This window comes from Paralichthys olivaceus, chromosome 11, assembly GCF_024713975.1.
Source record: "Paralichthys olivaceus isolate ysfri-2021 chromosome 11, ASM2471397v2, whole genome shotgun sequence".
In the NCBI taxonomy this organism is placed as follows: domain Eukaryota; kingdom Metazoa; phylum Chordata; class Actinopteri; order Pleuronectiformes; family Paralichthyidae; genus Paralichthys; species Paralichthys olivaceus.
In genome coordinates, this window is record NC_091103.1 from 7,722,468 (window position 1) to 7,737,479 (window position 15,012).

The window sequence follows — 15,012 nt, forward strand, 5'->3', positions numbered from 1 at the left end:
TGTTCTGAAGGTCATAGAGACTTGGAAGTCGGTTCCATCTCAACTAATGTGGGGATGCCCGATCCATTGCTACCATCGCCGAGCTTCTCCGACCTCCGGAAGGGGTCAAACCACCAAATCTCAACCAAAAAGTACACGATATTTCTGAATAACTTTTTTTCTGAACGTCGTAGAGACTTGGGCATTTCACACAGACTAAATGGGAGACAGCCACGCACCCAAACCAAATTTCAGCCCGTTTCGAGCAAGCAGCGCAGAGTTATTCACCCTAGGGTGAATAGGGTTAGGGCTGAAATGAGGGTTAGGGTTAGGGTTAGGGTTGCAATTAGGGTTAGGGTTGCAGCCAGGGTTAGGGTTAGGGTTGGGGAGGAAACCCCATTGGAGATCAAGATATTCTTGAATAACTTTTGTTCTGAAGGTCATAGAGACTTGGAAGTCGGTTCCATCTCAACTAATGTGGGGATGCCCGATCCATTGCTACCATCGCCGAGCTTCTCCGACCTCCGGAAGGGGTCAAACCACCAAATCTCAACCAAAAAGTACACGATATTTCTGAATAACTTTTTTTCTGAACGTCGTAGAGACTTGGGCATTTCACACATACTAAATGGGAGACAGCCACGCACCCACACCGAATTTCAGCCCGTTTCGAGCAAGCAGCGCAGAGTTATTCACCCTAGGGTGAATAGGGTTAGGGCTGAAATGAGGGTTAGGGTTAGGGTTAGGGTTGCAATTAGGGTTAGGGTTGCAGCCAGGGTTAGGGTTAGGGTTGGGGAGGAAACCCCATTGGAGATCAAGATATTCTTGAATAACTTTTGTTCTGAAGGTCATAGAGACTTGGAAGTCGGTTCCATCTCAACTAATGTGGGGATGCCCGATCCATTGCTACCATCGCCGAGCTTCTCCGACCTCCGGAAGGGGTCAAACCACCAAATCTCAACCAAAAAGTACACGATATTTCTGAATAACTTTTTTTCTGAACGTCGTAGAGACTTGGGCATTTCACACATACTAAATGGGAGACAGCCACGCACCCACACCAAATTTCAGCCCGTTTCGAGCAAGCAGCGCAGAGTTATTCACCCTAGGGTGAATAGGGTTAGGGCTGAAATGAGGGTTAGGGTTAGGGTTAGGGTTGCAATTAGGGTTAGGGTTGCAGCCAGGGTTAGGGTTAGGGTTGGGGAGGAAACCCCATTGGAGATCAAGATATTCTTGAATAACTTTTGTTCTGAAGGTCATAGAGACTTGGAAGTCGGTTCCATCTCAACTAATGTGGGGATGCCCGATCCATTGCTACCATCGCCGAGCTTCTCCGACCTCCGGAAGGGGTCAAACCACCAAATCTCAACCAAAAAGTACACGATATTTCTGAATAACTTTTTTTCTGAACGTCGTAGAGACTTGGGCATTTCACACAGACTAAATGGGAGACAGCCACGCACCCACACCAAATTTCAGCCCGTTTCAAGCAAGCAGCGCAGAGTTATTCACCCTAGGGTGAATAGGGTTAGGGCTGAAATGAGGGTTAGGGTTAGGGTTAGGGTTGCAATTAGGGTTAGGGTTGCAGCCAGGGTTAGGGTTAGGGTTGGGGAGGAAACCCCATTGGAGATCAAGATATTCTTGAATAACTTTTGTTCTGAAGGTCATAGAGACTTGGAAGTCGGTTCCATCTAAACTAATGTGGGGATGCCCGATCCATTGCTACCATCGCCGAGCTTCTCCGACCTCCGGAAGGGGTCAAACCACCAAATCTCAACCAAAAAGTACACGATATTTCTGAATAACTTTTTTTCTGAACGTCGTAGAGACTTGGGCATTTCACACAGACTAAATGGGAGACAGCCACGCACCCACACCAAATTTCAGCCCGTTTCAAGCAAGCAGCGCAGAGTTATTCACCCTAGGGTGAATAGGGTTAGGGCTGAAATGAGGGTTAGGGTTAGGGTTAGGGTTGCAATTAGGGTTAGGGTTGCAGCCAGGGTTAAGGTTAGGGTTGGGGAGGAAACCCCATTGGAGATCAAGATATTCTTGAATAACTTTTGTTCTGAAGGTCATAGAGACTTGGAAGTCGGTTCCATCTCAACTAATGTGGGGATGCCCGATCCATTGCTACCATCGCCGAGCTTCTCCGACCTCCGGAAGGGGTCAAACCACCAAATCTCAACCAAAAAGTACACGATATTTCTGAATAACTTTTTTTCTGAACGTCGTAGAGACTTGGGCATTTCACACATACTAAATGGGAGACAGCCACGCACCCACACCAAATTTCAGCCCGTTTCGAGCAAGCAGCGCAGAGTTATTCACCCTAGGGTGAATAGGGTTAGGGCTGAAATGAGGGTTAGGGTTAGGGTTAGGGTTGCAATTAGGGTTAGGCTTGCAGCCAGGGTTAGGGTTAGGGTTGGGGAGGAAACCCCATTGGAGATCAAGATATTCTTGAATAACTTTTGTTCTGAAGGTCATAGAGACTTGGAAGTCGGTTCCATCTCAACTAATGTGGGGATGCCCGATCCATTGCTACCATCGCCGAGCTTCTCCGACCTCCGGAAGGGGTCAAACCACCAAATCTCAACCAAAAAGTACATGATATTTCTGAATAACTTTTTTTCTGAACGTCGTAGAGACTTGGGCATTTCACACATACTAAATGGGAGACAGCCACGCACCCACACCAAATTTCAGCCCGTTTCGAGCAAGCAGCGCAGAGTTATTCACCCTAGGGTGAATAGGGTTAGGGCTGAAATGAGGGTTAGGGATAGGGTTAGGGTTGCAATTAGGGTTAGGGTTGCAGCCAGGGTTAGGGTTAGGGTTGGGGAGGAAACCCCATTGGAGATCAAGATATTCTTGAATAACTTTTGTTCTGAAGGTCATAGAGACTTGGAAGTCGGTTCCATCTCAACTAATGTGGGGATGCCCGATCCATTGCTACCATCGCCGAGCTTCTCCGACCTCCGGAAGGGGTCAAACCACCAAATCTCAACCAAAAAGTACACGATATTTCTGAATAACTTTTTTTCTGAACGTCGTAGAGACTTGGGCATTTCACACATACTAAATGGGAGACAGCCACACACCCACACCAAATTTCAGCCCGTTTCGAGCAAGCAGCGCAGAGTTATTCACCCTAGGGTGAATAGGGTTAGGGCTGAAATGAGGGTTAGGGATAGGGTTAGGGTTGCAATTAGGGTTAGGGTTGCAGCCAGGGTTAGGGTTAGGGTTGGGGAGGAAACCCCATTGGAGATCAAGATATTCTTGAATAACTTTTGTTCTGAAGGTCATAGAGACTTGGAAGTCGGTTCCATCTCAACTAATGTGGGGATGCCCGATCCATTGCTACCATCGCCGAGCTTCTCCGACCTCCGGAAGGGGTCAAACCACCAAATCTCAACCAAAAAGTACACGATATTTCTGAATAACTTTTTTTCTGAACGTCGTAGAGACTTGGGCATTTCACACATACTAAATGGGAGACAGCCACGCACCCACACCAAATTTCAGCCCGTTTCGAGCAAGCAGCGCAGAGTTATTCACCCTAGGGTGAATAGGGTTAGGGCTGAAATGAGGGTTAGGGTTAGGGTTAGGGTTGCAATTAGGGTTAGGGTTGCAGCCAGGGTTAGGGTTAGGGTTGGGGAGGAAACCCCATTGGAGATCAAGATATTCTTGAATAACTTTTGTTCTGAAGGTCATAGAGACTTGGAAGTCGGTTCCATCTTAACTAATGTGGGGATGCCCGATCCATTGCTACCATCGCTGAGCTTCTCCGACCTCCGGAAGGGGTCAAACCACCAAATCTCAACCAAAAAGTACACGATATTTCTGAATAACTTTTTTTCTGAACGTCGTAGAGACTTGGGCATTTCACACAGACTAAATGGGAGACAGCCACGCACCCACACCAAATTTCAGCCCGTTTCGAGCAAGCAGCGCAGAGTTATTCACCCTAGGGTGAATAGGGTTAGGGCTGAAATGAGGGTTAGGGTTAGGGTTAGGGTTGCAATTAGGGTTAGGGTTGCAGCCAGGGTTAGGGTTAGGGTTGGGGAGGAAACCCCATTGGAGATCAAGATATTCTTGAATAACTTTTGTTCTGAAGGTCATAGAGACTTGGAAGTCGGTTCCATCTCAACTAATGTGGGGATGCCCGATCCATTGCTACCATCGCCGAGCTTCTCCGACCTCCGGAAGGGGTCAAACCACCAAATCTCAACCAAAAAGTACACGATATTTCTGAATAACTTTTTTTCTGAACGTCGTAGAGACTTGGGCATTTCACACAGACTAAATGGGAGACAGCCACGCACCCACACCAAATTTCAGCCCGTTTCGAGCAAGCAGCGCAGAGTTATTCACCCTAGGGTGAATAGGGTTAGGGCTGAAATGAGGGTTAGGGTTAGGGTTAGGGTTGCAATTAGGGTTAGGGTTGCAGCCAGGGTTAGGGTTAGGGTTGGGGAGGAAACCCCATTGGAGATCAAGATATTCTTGAATAACTTTTGTTCTGAAGGTCATAGAGACTTGGAAGTCGGTTCCATCTCAACTAATGTGGGGATGCCCGATCCATTGCTACCATCGCCGAGCTTCTCCGACCTCCGGAAGGGGTCAAACCACCAAATCTCAACCAAAAAGTACACGATATTTCTGAATAACTTTTTTTCTGAACGTCATAGAGACTTGGGCATTTCACACAGACTAAATGGGAGACAGCCACGCACCCACACCAAATTTCAGCCCGTTTCGAGCAAGCAGCGCAGAGTTATTCACCCTAGGGTGAATAGGGTTAGGGCTGAAATGAGGGTTAGGGTTAGGGTTAGGGTTGCAATTAGGGTTAGGGTTGCAGCCAGGGTTAGGGTTAGGGTTGGGGAGGAAACCCCATTGGAGATCAAGATATTCTTGAATAACTTTTGTTCTGAAGGTCATAGAGACTTGGAAGTCGGTTCCATCTCAACTAATGTGGGGATGCCCGATCCATTGCTACCATCGCCGAGCTTCTCCGACCTCCGGAAGGGGTCAAACCACCAAATCTCAACCAAAAAGTACACGATATTTCTGAATAACTTTTTTTCTGAACGTCGTAGAGACTTGGGCATTTCACACAGACTAAATGGGAGACAGCCACGCACCCACACCAAATTTCAGCCCGTTTCGAGCAAGCAGCGCAGAGTTATTCACCCTAGGGTGAATAGGGTTAGGGCTGAAATGAGGGTTAGGGTTAGGGTTAGGGTTGCAATTAGGGTTAGGGTTGCAGCCAGGGTTAGGGTTAGGGTTGGGGAGGAAACCCCATTGGAGATCAAGATATTCTTGAATAACTTTTGTTCTGAAGGTCATAGAGACTTGGAAGTCGGTTCCATCTCAACTAATGTGGGGATGCCCGATCCATTGCTACCATCGCCGAGCTTCTCCGACCTCCGGAAGGGGTCAAACCACCAAATCTCAACCAAAAAGTACACGATATTTCTGAATAACTTTTTTTCTGAACGTCGTAGAGACTTGGGCATTTCACACAGACTAAATGGGAGACAGCCACGCACCCACACCAAATTTCAGCCCGTTTCGAGCAAGCAGCGCAGAGTTATTCACCCTAGGGTGAATAGGGTTAGGGCTGAAATGAGGGTTAGGGTTAGGGTTGCAATTAGGGTTAGGGTTGCAGCCAGGGTTAGGGTTAGGGTTGGGGAGGAAACCCCATTGGAGATCAAGATATTCTTGAATAACTTTTGTTCTGAAGGTCATAGAGACTTGGAAGTCGGTTCCATCTCAACTAATGTGGGGATGCCCGATCCATTGCTACCATCGCCGAGCTTCTCCGACCTCCGGAAGGGGTCAAACCACCAAATCTCAACCAAAAAGTACACGATATTTCTGAATAACTTTTTTTCTGAACGTCGTAGAGACTTGGGCATTTCACACATACTAAATGGGAGACAGCCACGCACCCACATCAAATTTCAGCCCGTTTCGAGCAAGCAGCGCAGAGTTATTCACCCTAGGGTGAATAGGGTTAGGGCTGAAATGAGGGTTAGGGTTAGGGTTAGGGTTGCAATTAGGGTTAGGGTTGCAGCCAGGGTTAGGGTTAGGGTTGGGGAGGAAACCCCATTGGAGATCAAGATATTCTTGAATAACTTTTGTTCTGAAGGTCATAGAGACTTGGAAGTCGGTTCCATCTCAACTAATGTGGGGATGCCCGATCCATTGCTACCATCGCCGAGCTTCTCCGACCTCCGGAAGGGGTCAAACCACCAAATCTCAACCAAAAAGTACACGATATTTCTGAATAACTTTTTTTCTGAACGTCGTAGAGACTTGGGCATTTCACACAGACTAAATGGGAGACAGCCACGCACCCACACCAAATTTCAGCCCGTTTCGAGCAAGCAGCGCAGAGTTATTCACCCTAGGGTGAATAGGGTTAGGGCTGAAATGAGGGTTAGGGTTAGGGTTAGGGTTGCAATTAGGGTTAGGGTTGCAGCCAGGGTTAGGGTTAGGGTTGGGGAGGAAACCCCATTGGAGATCAAGATATTCTTGAATAACTTTTGTTCTGAAGGTCATAGAGACTTGGAAGTCGGTTCCATCTCAACTAATGTGGGGATGCCCGATCCATTGCTACCATCGCCGAGCTTCTCCGACCTCCGGAAGGGGTCAAACCACCAAATCTCAACCAAAAAGTACACGATATTTCTGAATAACTTTTTTTCTGAACGTCGTAGAGACTTGGGCATTTCACACATACTAAATGGGAGACAGCCACGCACCCACACCAAATTTCAGCCCGTTTCGAGCAAGCAGCGCAGAGTTATTCACCCTAGGGTGAATAGGGTTAGGGATGAAATGAGGGTTAGGGTTAGGGTTAGGGTTGCAATTAGGGTTAGGGTTGCAGCCAGGGTTAGGGTTAGGGTTGGGGAGGAAACCCCATTGGAGATCAAGATATTCTTGAATAACTTTTTTTCTGAAGGTCATAGAGACTTGGAAGTCGGTTCCATCTCAACTAATGTGGGGATGCCCGATCCATTGCTACCATCGCCGAGCTTCTCCGACCTCCGGAAGGGGTCAAACCACCAAATCTCAACCAAAAAGTACACGATATTTCTGAATAACTTTTTTTCTGAACGTCGTAGAGACTTGGGCATTTCACACAGACTAAATGGGAGACAGCCACGCACCCACACCAAATTTCAGCCCGTTTCGAGCAAGCAGCGCAGAGTTATTCACCCTAGGGTGAATAGGGTTAGGGCTGAAATGAGGGTTAGGGTTAGGGTTAGGGTTGCAATTAGGGTTAGGGTTGCAGCCAGGGTTAGGGTTAGGGTTGGGGAGGAAACCCCATTGGAGATCAAGATATTCTTGAATAACTTTTGTTCTGAAGGTCATAGAGACTTGGAAGTCGGTTCCATCTCAACTAATGTGGGGATGCCCGATCCATTGCTACCATCGCCGAGCTTCTCCGACCTCCGGAAGGGGTCAAACCACCAAATCTCAACCAAAAAGTACACGATATTTCTGAATAACTTTTTTTCTGAACGTCGTAGAGACTTGGGCATTTCACACAGACTAAATGGGAGACAGCCACGCACCCACACCAAATTTCAGCCCGTTTCGAGCAAGCAGCGCAGAGTTATTCACCCTAGGGTGAATAGGGTTAGGGCTGAAATGAGGGTTAGGGTTAGGGTTAGGGTTGCAATTAGGGTTAGGGTTGCAGCCAGGGTTAGGGTTAGGGTTGGGGAGGAAACCCCATTGGAGATCAAGATATTCTTGAATAACTTTTGTTCTGAAGGTCATAGAGACTTGGAAGTCGGTTCCATCTCAACTAATGTGGGGATGCCCGATCCATTGCTACCATCGCCGAGCTTCTCCGACCTCCGGAAGGGGTCAAACCACCAAATCTCAACCAAAAAGTACACGATATTTCTGAATAACTTTTTTTCTGAACGTCGTAGAGACTTGGGCATTTCACACATACTAAATGGGAGACAGCCACGCACCCACACCAAATTTCAGCCCGTTTCGAGCAAGCAGCGCAGAGTTATTCACCCTAGGGTGAATAGGGTTAGGGCTGAAATGAGGGTTAGGGTTAGGGTTAGGGTTGCAATTAGGGTTAGGGTTGCAGCCAGGGTTAGGGTTAGGGTTGGGGAGGAAACCCCATTGGAGATCAAGATATTCTTGAATAACTTTTGTTCTGAAGGTCATAGAGACTTGGAAGTCGGTTCCATCTCAACTAATGTGGGGATGCCCGATCCATTGCTACCATCGCCGAGCTTCTCCGACCTCCGGAAGGGGTCAAACCACCAAATCTCAACCAAAAAGTACACGATATTTCTGAATAACTTTTTTTCTGAACGTCGTAGAGACTTGGGCATTTCACACATACTAAATGGGAGACAGCCACGCACCCACACCAAATTTCAGCCCGTTTCGAGCAAGCAGCGCAGAGTTATTCACCCTAGGGTGAATAGGGTTAGGGCTGAAATGAGGGTTAGGGTTAGGGTTAGGGTTGCAATTAGGGTTAGGGTTGCAGCCAGGGTTAGGGTTAGGGTTGGGGAGGAAACCCCATTGGAGATCAAGATATTCTTGAATAACTTTTGTTCTGAAGGTCATAGAGACTTGGAAGTCGGTTCCATCTCAACTAATGTGGGGATGCCCGATCCATTGCTACCATCGCCGAGCTTCTCCGACCTCCGGAAGGGGTAAAACCACCAAATCTCAACCAAAAAGTACACGATATTTCTGAATAACTTTTTTTCTGAACGTCGTAGAGACTTGGGCATTTCACACATACTAAATGGGAGACAGCCACACAGCCACGCACCCACACCAAATTTTAGCCCGTTTCGAGCAAGCAGCGCAGCGTTATTCACCATAGGGTGAATAGGGTTAGGGCTGAAATGAGGGTTAGGGTTAGGGTTGCAATTAGGGTTAGGGTTGCAGCCAGGGTTAGGGTTGGGGAGGAAACCCCATTGGAGATCAAGATATTCTTGAATAACTTTTGTTCTGAAGGTCATAGAGACTTGGAAGTCGGTTCCATCTCAACTAATGTGGGGATGCCCGATCCATTGCTACCATCCCCGAGCTTCTACGACCTCCGGAAGGTGTCTACGGCCATGTTTACATATTCACCACAGGTTCTCTTTCATGTTGGGAAGGGGAGGTTGAACTGAGGAGCATTCAGCTGCAAAATGCAACTTCATCTCTAGATATCACCAAAATCTACACACTGAACCTTAAATACATTTTTCTCAAAGATGGTTTCTGGGATTCTGGGCAGTTCTTATCACACTGGTGTTTGTCCAAATGCAAATTCTTGAGGGAAGTTAATTAGTTATTTGAAATGTGGGATGAAAGTGACTCACGAATGGTCAATCTTGTTTATCGACAGGATCTCGCTACAGACACGTACTCAGCATACAATCTTGAAAATGTTTATTTAAAGATGACTAACAGTTTAATGACTAGACAAACATATTGCAGGGAACAAAGTTTCACTTTCAAACTATTCAACTTTTCAAAAACGTGGCTCGGCACACCCTTTCTTCATTTGTCTGTTTCAGTGCTGCAGACAGTGCTAAATTACAGAGACGTCAATAAGATGCTACTCTGAGCATCTAAAATTATCTGTAGCTGTCTGCCATCTGTCTGAGAGGGCTTTAAAAGCCGACTGCAGTGATTCTTTTTAATTCAGAGCATTAAAGCAATGGTATGATTGACGTGAAAGATTAACACATATGTAATATGGCTGACAATTTAGTTTTCGTTGACTTCTAAATGCAGAGTGGAGATATAATTATTAATTATGCTTCTGTTCAGCAACATGTTTTGTGATAGAGATTCAATGTGTATTTACTGCCTGCCTTCTTTCTACCTACCTTCAATGAAGTGCATCTTAGTCTTTAAGCCCTGCAGACATAAGGCTTCATAACCAGCTGCGGGTGCAGAGGCCTGGTTAAAAGAGCTCATATATGCTGCCTGTGTGAAGTTACACCCATTCTACCCTGCCCAGAAAATAAATGGGGTGCAGGAGTGCAGCAACCAGCCATGGTGGAGTGGTGACAGATCAGTTAGCACCTATCACTGTCTCTATTCCGTCATTCTGTCGTCATCATCACACCTATTTTCCCTTTATATTTTTTGTGCCTATATCTCTGACAAAGAAAGTGACACACAATTATCCTCCATTTCCTCTCCTCCTCCCTACTCCATTTCTTTCTCCCCTCTTTCATTTATTTCTCTCTTCACGACTACAAACCTTCCTCCCCTCTTTCTCCCCCACTTCCATCTAGACTGATTTAGAGTTTCTGGACCCTCGTGGTCGGACTCCTCTCCACCTGGCTGTCACACTGGGCCAGCTGGAATGCACCAGGGTCCTGCTGCAGAATGGAGCTGACGTCAGCAAGGAAAACCGCAATGGATGGACCGGTGAGTGTGTGTGCATATGTGTGCGTTTGGTGTCCAGGTATTGCTTATGTTATTGGACCGAACACGTTTTTACAGTCACATAATGGGGTAAGTAAATCAGGAAATTTGAAGGTGAAGAAATATTTTAAGGTTAGATTTAGACGAAGGTAATAATAAGGGAAAGACAAGTAGTAACTACAGTTAAGATTAGGAAAGGAAATTAAAGTAAGTCAATGCAATGTACTTCCGAGTCATAGACACATGTCAGGGAGTGTGTGCTCATTGGCTTGTGTGTGTTTCACAAAAAAACAGGCTTCATGTTGCATTTTATTCACTTATATTGTTGTAATATTTGTAAAAAAAACTAATTATGAAACTGCAGTAGAATTAATATAACAAAATACTTTTAGATTTACATGGATAAATGTGAAAGCGATCTCAGACGTGTGCCATCCTCCAGACAGAAATACCAAATAGATTTCCCACAGTCTGGCCCAGAATTTTGTCATTCTTATAGTGTTTTATATAAAGAAAGTCTTGATTTGTTAGGATTTGAGATAGTGACAGGAGAGGTGACAGAGGAGTATAGGTTTAAAGGCTTTAATGTAAGAACTCCTGTGAATCAACACAGAGAATAATCTCAGAGTCCCAGGTCCTGATAGAGAAGTAAACTTTTTGGATTTACTCATCAAAATCAAAATCCAGTTGATAGAGTGTGTTGGCATAATGATGCGGGAGTCCAGACATGGACATGAGGCGGAGGAGTTGTAGGTTGAAAGATGATCGTTCCTTTTGTTAATGCTGGATGATCGATAATTGATAATTCTTTTTCATTATGTAGCTTCTCCATGTTTAAAATTTAACAGTCTGTTTAAAAGGTAAATGGCAGGTAGGCGATCCAAGACCAGAGCTGGCCCCCCCACCTATAAGCCATGCTGACAGTCTGGTCTGATAAGGCGATGAGCATCACGTTTGTTGGACAGTGAAAATATCTCAAAGAACAAACCCACTGGAAGGAGAGTTTAATATGCCAAACATGGCCTGTCATTTGCAGTAACCCAGGGGAAGACCTGATCACAAATTACCTGAAATGATGTCCGTGTGGTACTGCCCCCTTGGTCACAATTAAAGGACTATAACAATATATTTATATTTATATATATATATATATATATATATATATATATTTGCAAAATAGTCCACAGTAGTAACGTTTCCCACTGGCTCTATTTTACTATTGGCACTGATGAGGTTGGTCCCCAAGTGATTCTGATTGGTTTCGAAAAAAACTTATGATGCTTCTCTTTCAAAAATGGCTTCTGCCAGATATCTCTTCTGTGCTGGCGCTGTGCAATGTAGTGTGGAGTTGGGCCTGGCAATGAGACTCTGAGCATGAAATCAATTTTGTTTTTAACTCTGAAATTATAGAGGCTGCTATAAGCGTCCTATATCCCACCTTCACCTATATCGATTTGTTTCCACTCTTTATTTAATCATGTAACTTGGCAAATGAGGATTATTTAATTTCAATGGTAATAGATTATATTACATTTATATTATTGAATTACACCTACCCACTAATTCCACAAATGAAGCTCATCTCGCAAACCATTCATCTTATCTGCTTCACACTTGCCATGTGTATTGTTAAGAGCCAGAGGAGGAGGAGGGTCGGATTTGGTGTGATTTGATGATATATATTAAGAATAAACGGCCGCCCAGTGCTCTGTAGCAGTCACTGGGGGCAGCAAAAACATCCAGGAATAACACTGAAGTAGCTCCGGAGCATTTACACAGGCCAAGCAGACAGTCCATTCCAAACAGACAGGTTACTAGGGGGGGTTGCACTAGTTCAATTTCTCTTTTTAGATGGTGTGTAGATGGTTTCAGCTGTAAGTGTGTTAACTCTTATTCACTTGTTTGCTGATGAAGAAACAGAAAGGAAATTGTTCTATAATTGCCCAAGTGTAGAACAGCCTGTAAGATTAGCAGCAAAGTGGCGGTCTGATGAATGATGGGCACGCTGCGGTAATTGGTCGTAGCAGCTTTTCTTTTGGTCTACTTCAGCTTCTCTTCAATTCTCTCTGCCCCCTTAAATTTCAAGTGCATACATTTTAGATGAGGCCCTGAGTGATTGGCTCTGTTTTACTCTCTCTCAGTTCTTCAGGAGGCGGTGAGCACCAGAGATCCGGAGTTGGTGCGTCTCGTGCTTCGTTACCGTGACTACCAGAGGACTGCCAAGAGGCTGGCGGGCATCCCCGTCCTGCTGGAGCGACTGCGCCAAGTGGGATTTCACATACACATAACACATGTGCAACGCTCTGAAGCACACATGACCACGCACACACACGTGCACGCATGCATGGACACAGATTATATATGTGAAACAAATCCCAGACATGCGATGGAACATCAAAGGAATTTGTGAGATGCATTAATTTGTAATGTAGATTAGTCTTTTGATTTAGATCTTCGTTTTTGGATGAGTTTTTCTTTGAAGGTATTAATAACCATGTTTGCTTGTTTACACTCAAAGGATATACTGTATGTCTCAGTGTTGCGTAAGTCTGCCTCTGGGTAATCTGACTCATCACTATCCCCTAAAGGGAGATGGAGTGTCATCCTTTCAGCCACAATAGCAGCACTGGACAATCTCTAGACTGGAGAGAATGAAAGTTGGTGATAATCCTGAAATGAAAGTCTGGAGGCGCAGTAGATTGTGTTGTAGCTACTGCAGCAGTAGAGCTGCAGGGCACAGTGGTGAAGATACAGAAGCTGCCTTCTTTTTCTCACATGTGCATCTGCCACACACACACACACACACACACACACACACACACACACACACACACACACACACACACACACACACACACACACACACACACCTTTCTTTCCTTCTTTTCTCCGTTCCTACAAAAGTGCATCAACACAACGTGGCTGCACACTGCAGGCTGCCTGTGTCTACTGCATCTAAGAAATTCACATACACACAATCTCTGCTACCGCTCCAACTCTCAACACTTGCTTACACTGACAATACTCACACAACTCACGCAATCACCACTGATTTTCCCATTATCTATAAGTTAGCTGCAGTGATGAACCGTTTTTCCAATGGTGCTGGCAAGTGGTGAGACATCCAATGCTTGAGTATCACGCTTAGACTCATCTTAACAGCCAGTGATCCACGTATGAAAAAAAGGCAAGGGGCATTATAACTTTCTCATTGTGTCCAATTTCAGTTCTGTTGCTAGGCAACAGCAATAAGGGTGGGACGAGCATAGAAATCCTCTATAGACCAGACCGTCTCATTCCGTTTCGGCCTTTGCATTCTACGAAGGAAACGGTTTTCGTACGCACACACCAGTTCCTTTTGATAATGAAGCAGCATCACTGCAGTTTTCACCGTTTCTCTTTACTGTTGTTCTTTTTTACCCTTTTTCTTTCTCTATCTACCTTTGAATCCATCACTCTCCTAATCGCCAACTCTCTCCCTATATCTCTCTCTCTTTGTCGCTGCCCGTTGACTTCTCATTCGTCATTTCTCTTCCTCTGCTCTCCATCCAGGCCCAGGACTTCTATGTGGAGATGAAATGGGAGTTTACCAGCTGGGGTGAGTCCAGAGTCTTTGTTCAGTGAGTAAAACGGTCCAGTGATGACCAGTCACATCTAATCGCATAATCGTCTCCCTCTGGAGCTACAGAGGCCAGTTCCTTCCTGTTGTACCTGACACTGATGCTCACATACTTCCTGCCCAGCAGAATGTAAACAACTTTTTATTCAAGACCACAAGTGGATGAGTTTTCAGCATGAGTCTCTATACTGATACATTGCACAGCTTGTATATAGGATATTATTCTTATATGTGGTATAGTGAAATCAGAGTAAAGCAGCTGGATTAAATATGGTACATGTCACTTAGGATAAACAAAAACGTGCTTCCAATCTATCTTATGTCATTTCTTAGTGCCCCTGGTGTCCCGCATCTGCCCCAGCGACACCTACAGAGTTTGGAAGAGCGGTCAGTGTCTCCGTGTTGACACCACTCTGATGGGCTTTGAACAGATGACCTGGCAGAGAGGAAACCGGAGCTTTATTTTCAGAGGACAAGGTCAGAGCTCACTGTGTGAGCGTGTGTGTGACTGTGCTGTCAGGATGCATTTAGTTCTAAAGCGCATGGACCAGTATTTAATACAACAAAATAAATCAATACAGGCTGATTTATGAAGGCAGTTGCCAAACAAGAAGGAATAGTTTTACATATTAGAAAATATACTTTTTTGTTTTCTTGCACAGAGTTTGAGTAATTGAGGACTTTGGAAGTCACATATAATCCAACACACACAATCAATACATGTATTGTATTTTACCTCTTTACCAAAAAAAAGAAAAAAGAAATCAGAGTCAATGTGCTAATGAATGAGCTTCAGGGGTGACGCTACAGGCAAAATGTGTAGGAAATACTCATCAGTGAAAATCTTTGTGCTAAGCAAACATGCTGCGTGCTGAGTGGTATGAATCTGCTCATTTAATTCTCTGCAAGAAAGTAGCATCTATACCTTTCCCAAGAAAAAAGGAACACATATTTGGAAGACATATCTCAAGAACCGTTCATCTTATCAGCTTCACACTCGTGAA

At 45.1% G+C, this 15,012-nt stretch overlaps 1 protein-coding gene across 1 annotated transcript in view; it reads left to right on the forward strand.

The window, feature by feature from the left end:
• The window catches only part of ankrd13b (ankyrin repeat domain 13B), a 70,382-nt gene that overhangs the window by 38,067 nt on the left and 17,303 nt on the right, over window positions 1–15,012 (forward strand). Inside the window, exons 2-5 of the mRNA XM_069534173.1 lie at window positions 10,257–10,392; window positions 12,531–12,655; window positions 13,942–13,987; window positions 14,342–14,485. Coding sequence (XP_069390274.1) covers window positions 10,257–10,392; window positions 12,531–12,655; window positions 13,942–13,987; window positions 14,342–14,485 — 451 coding nt within the window. The remainder of the gene's footprint in view (window positions 1–10,256; window positions 10,393–12,530; window positions 12,656–13,941; window positions 13,988–14,341; window positions 14,486–15,012) is intronic.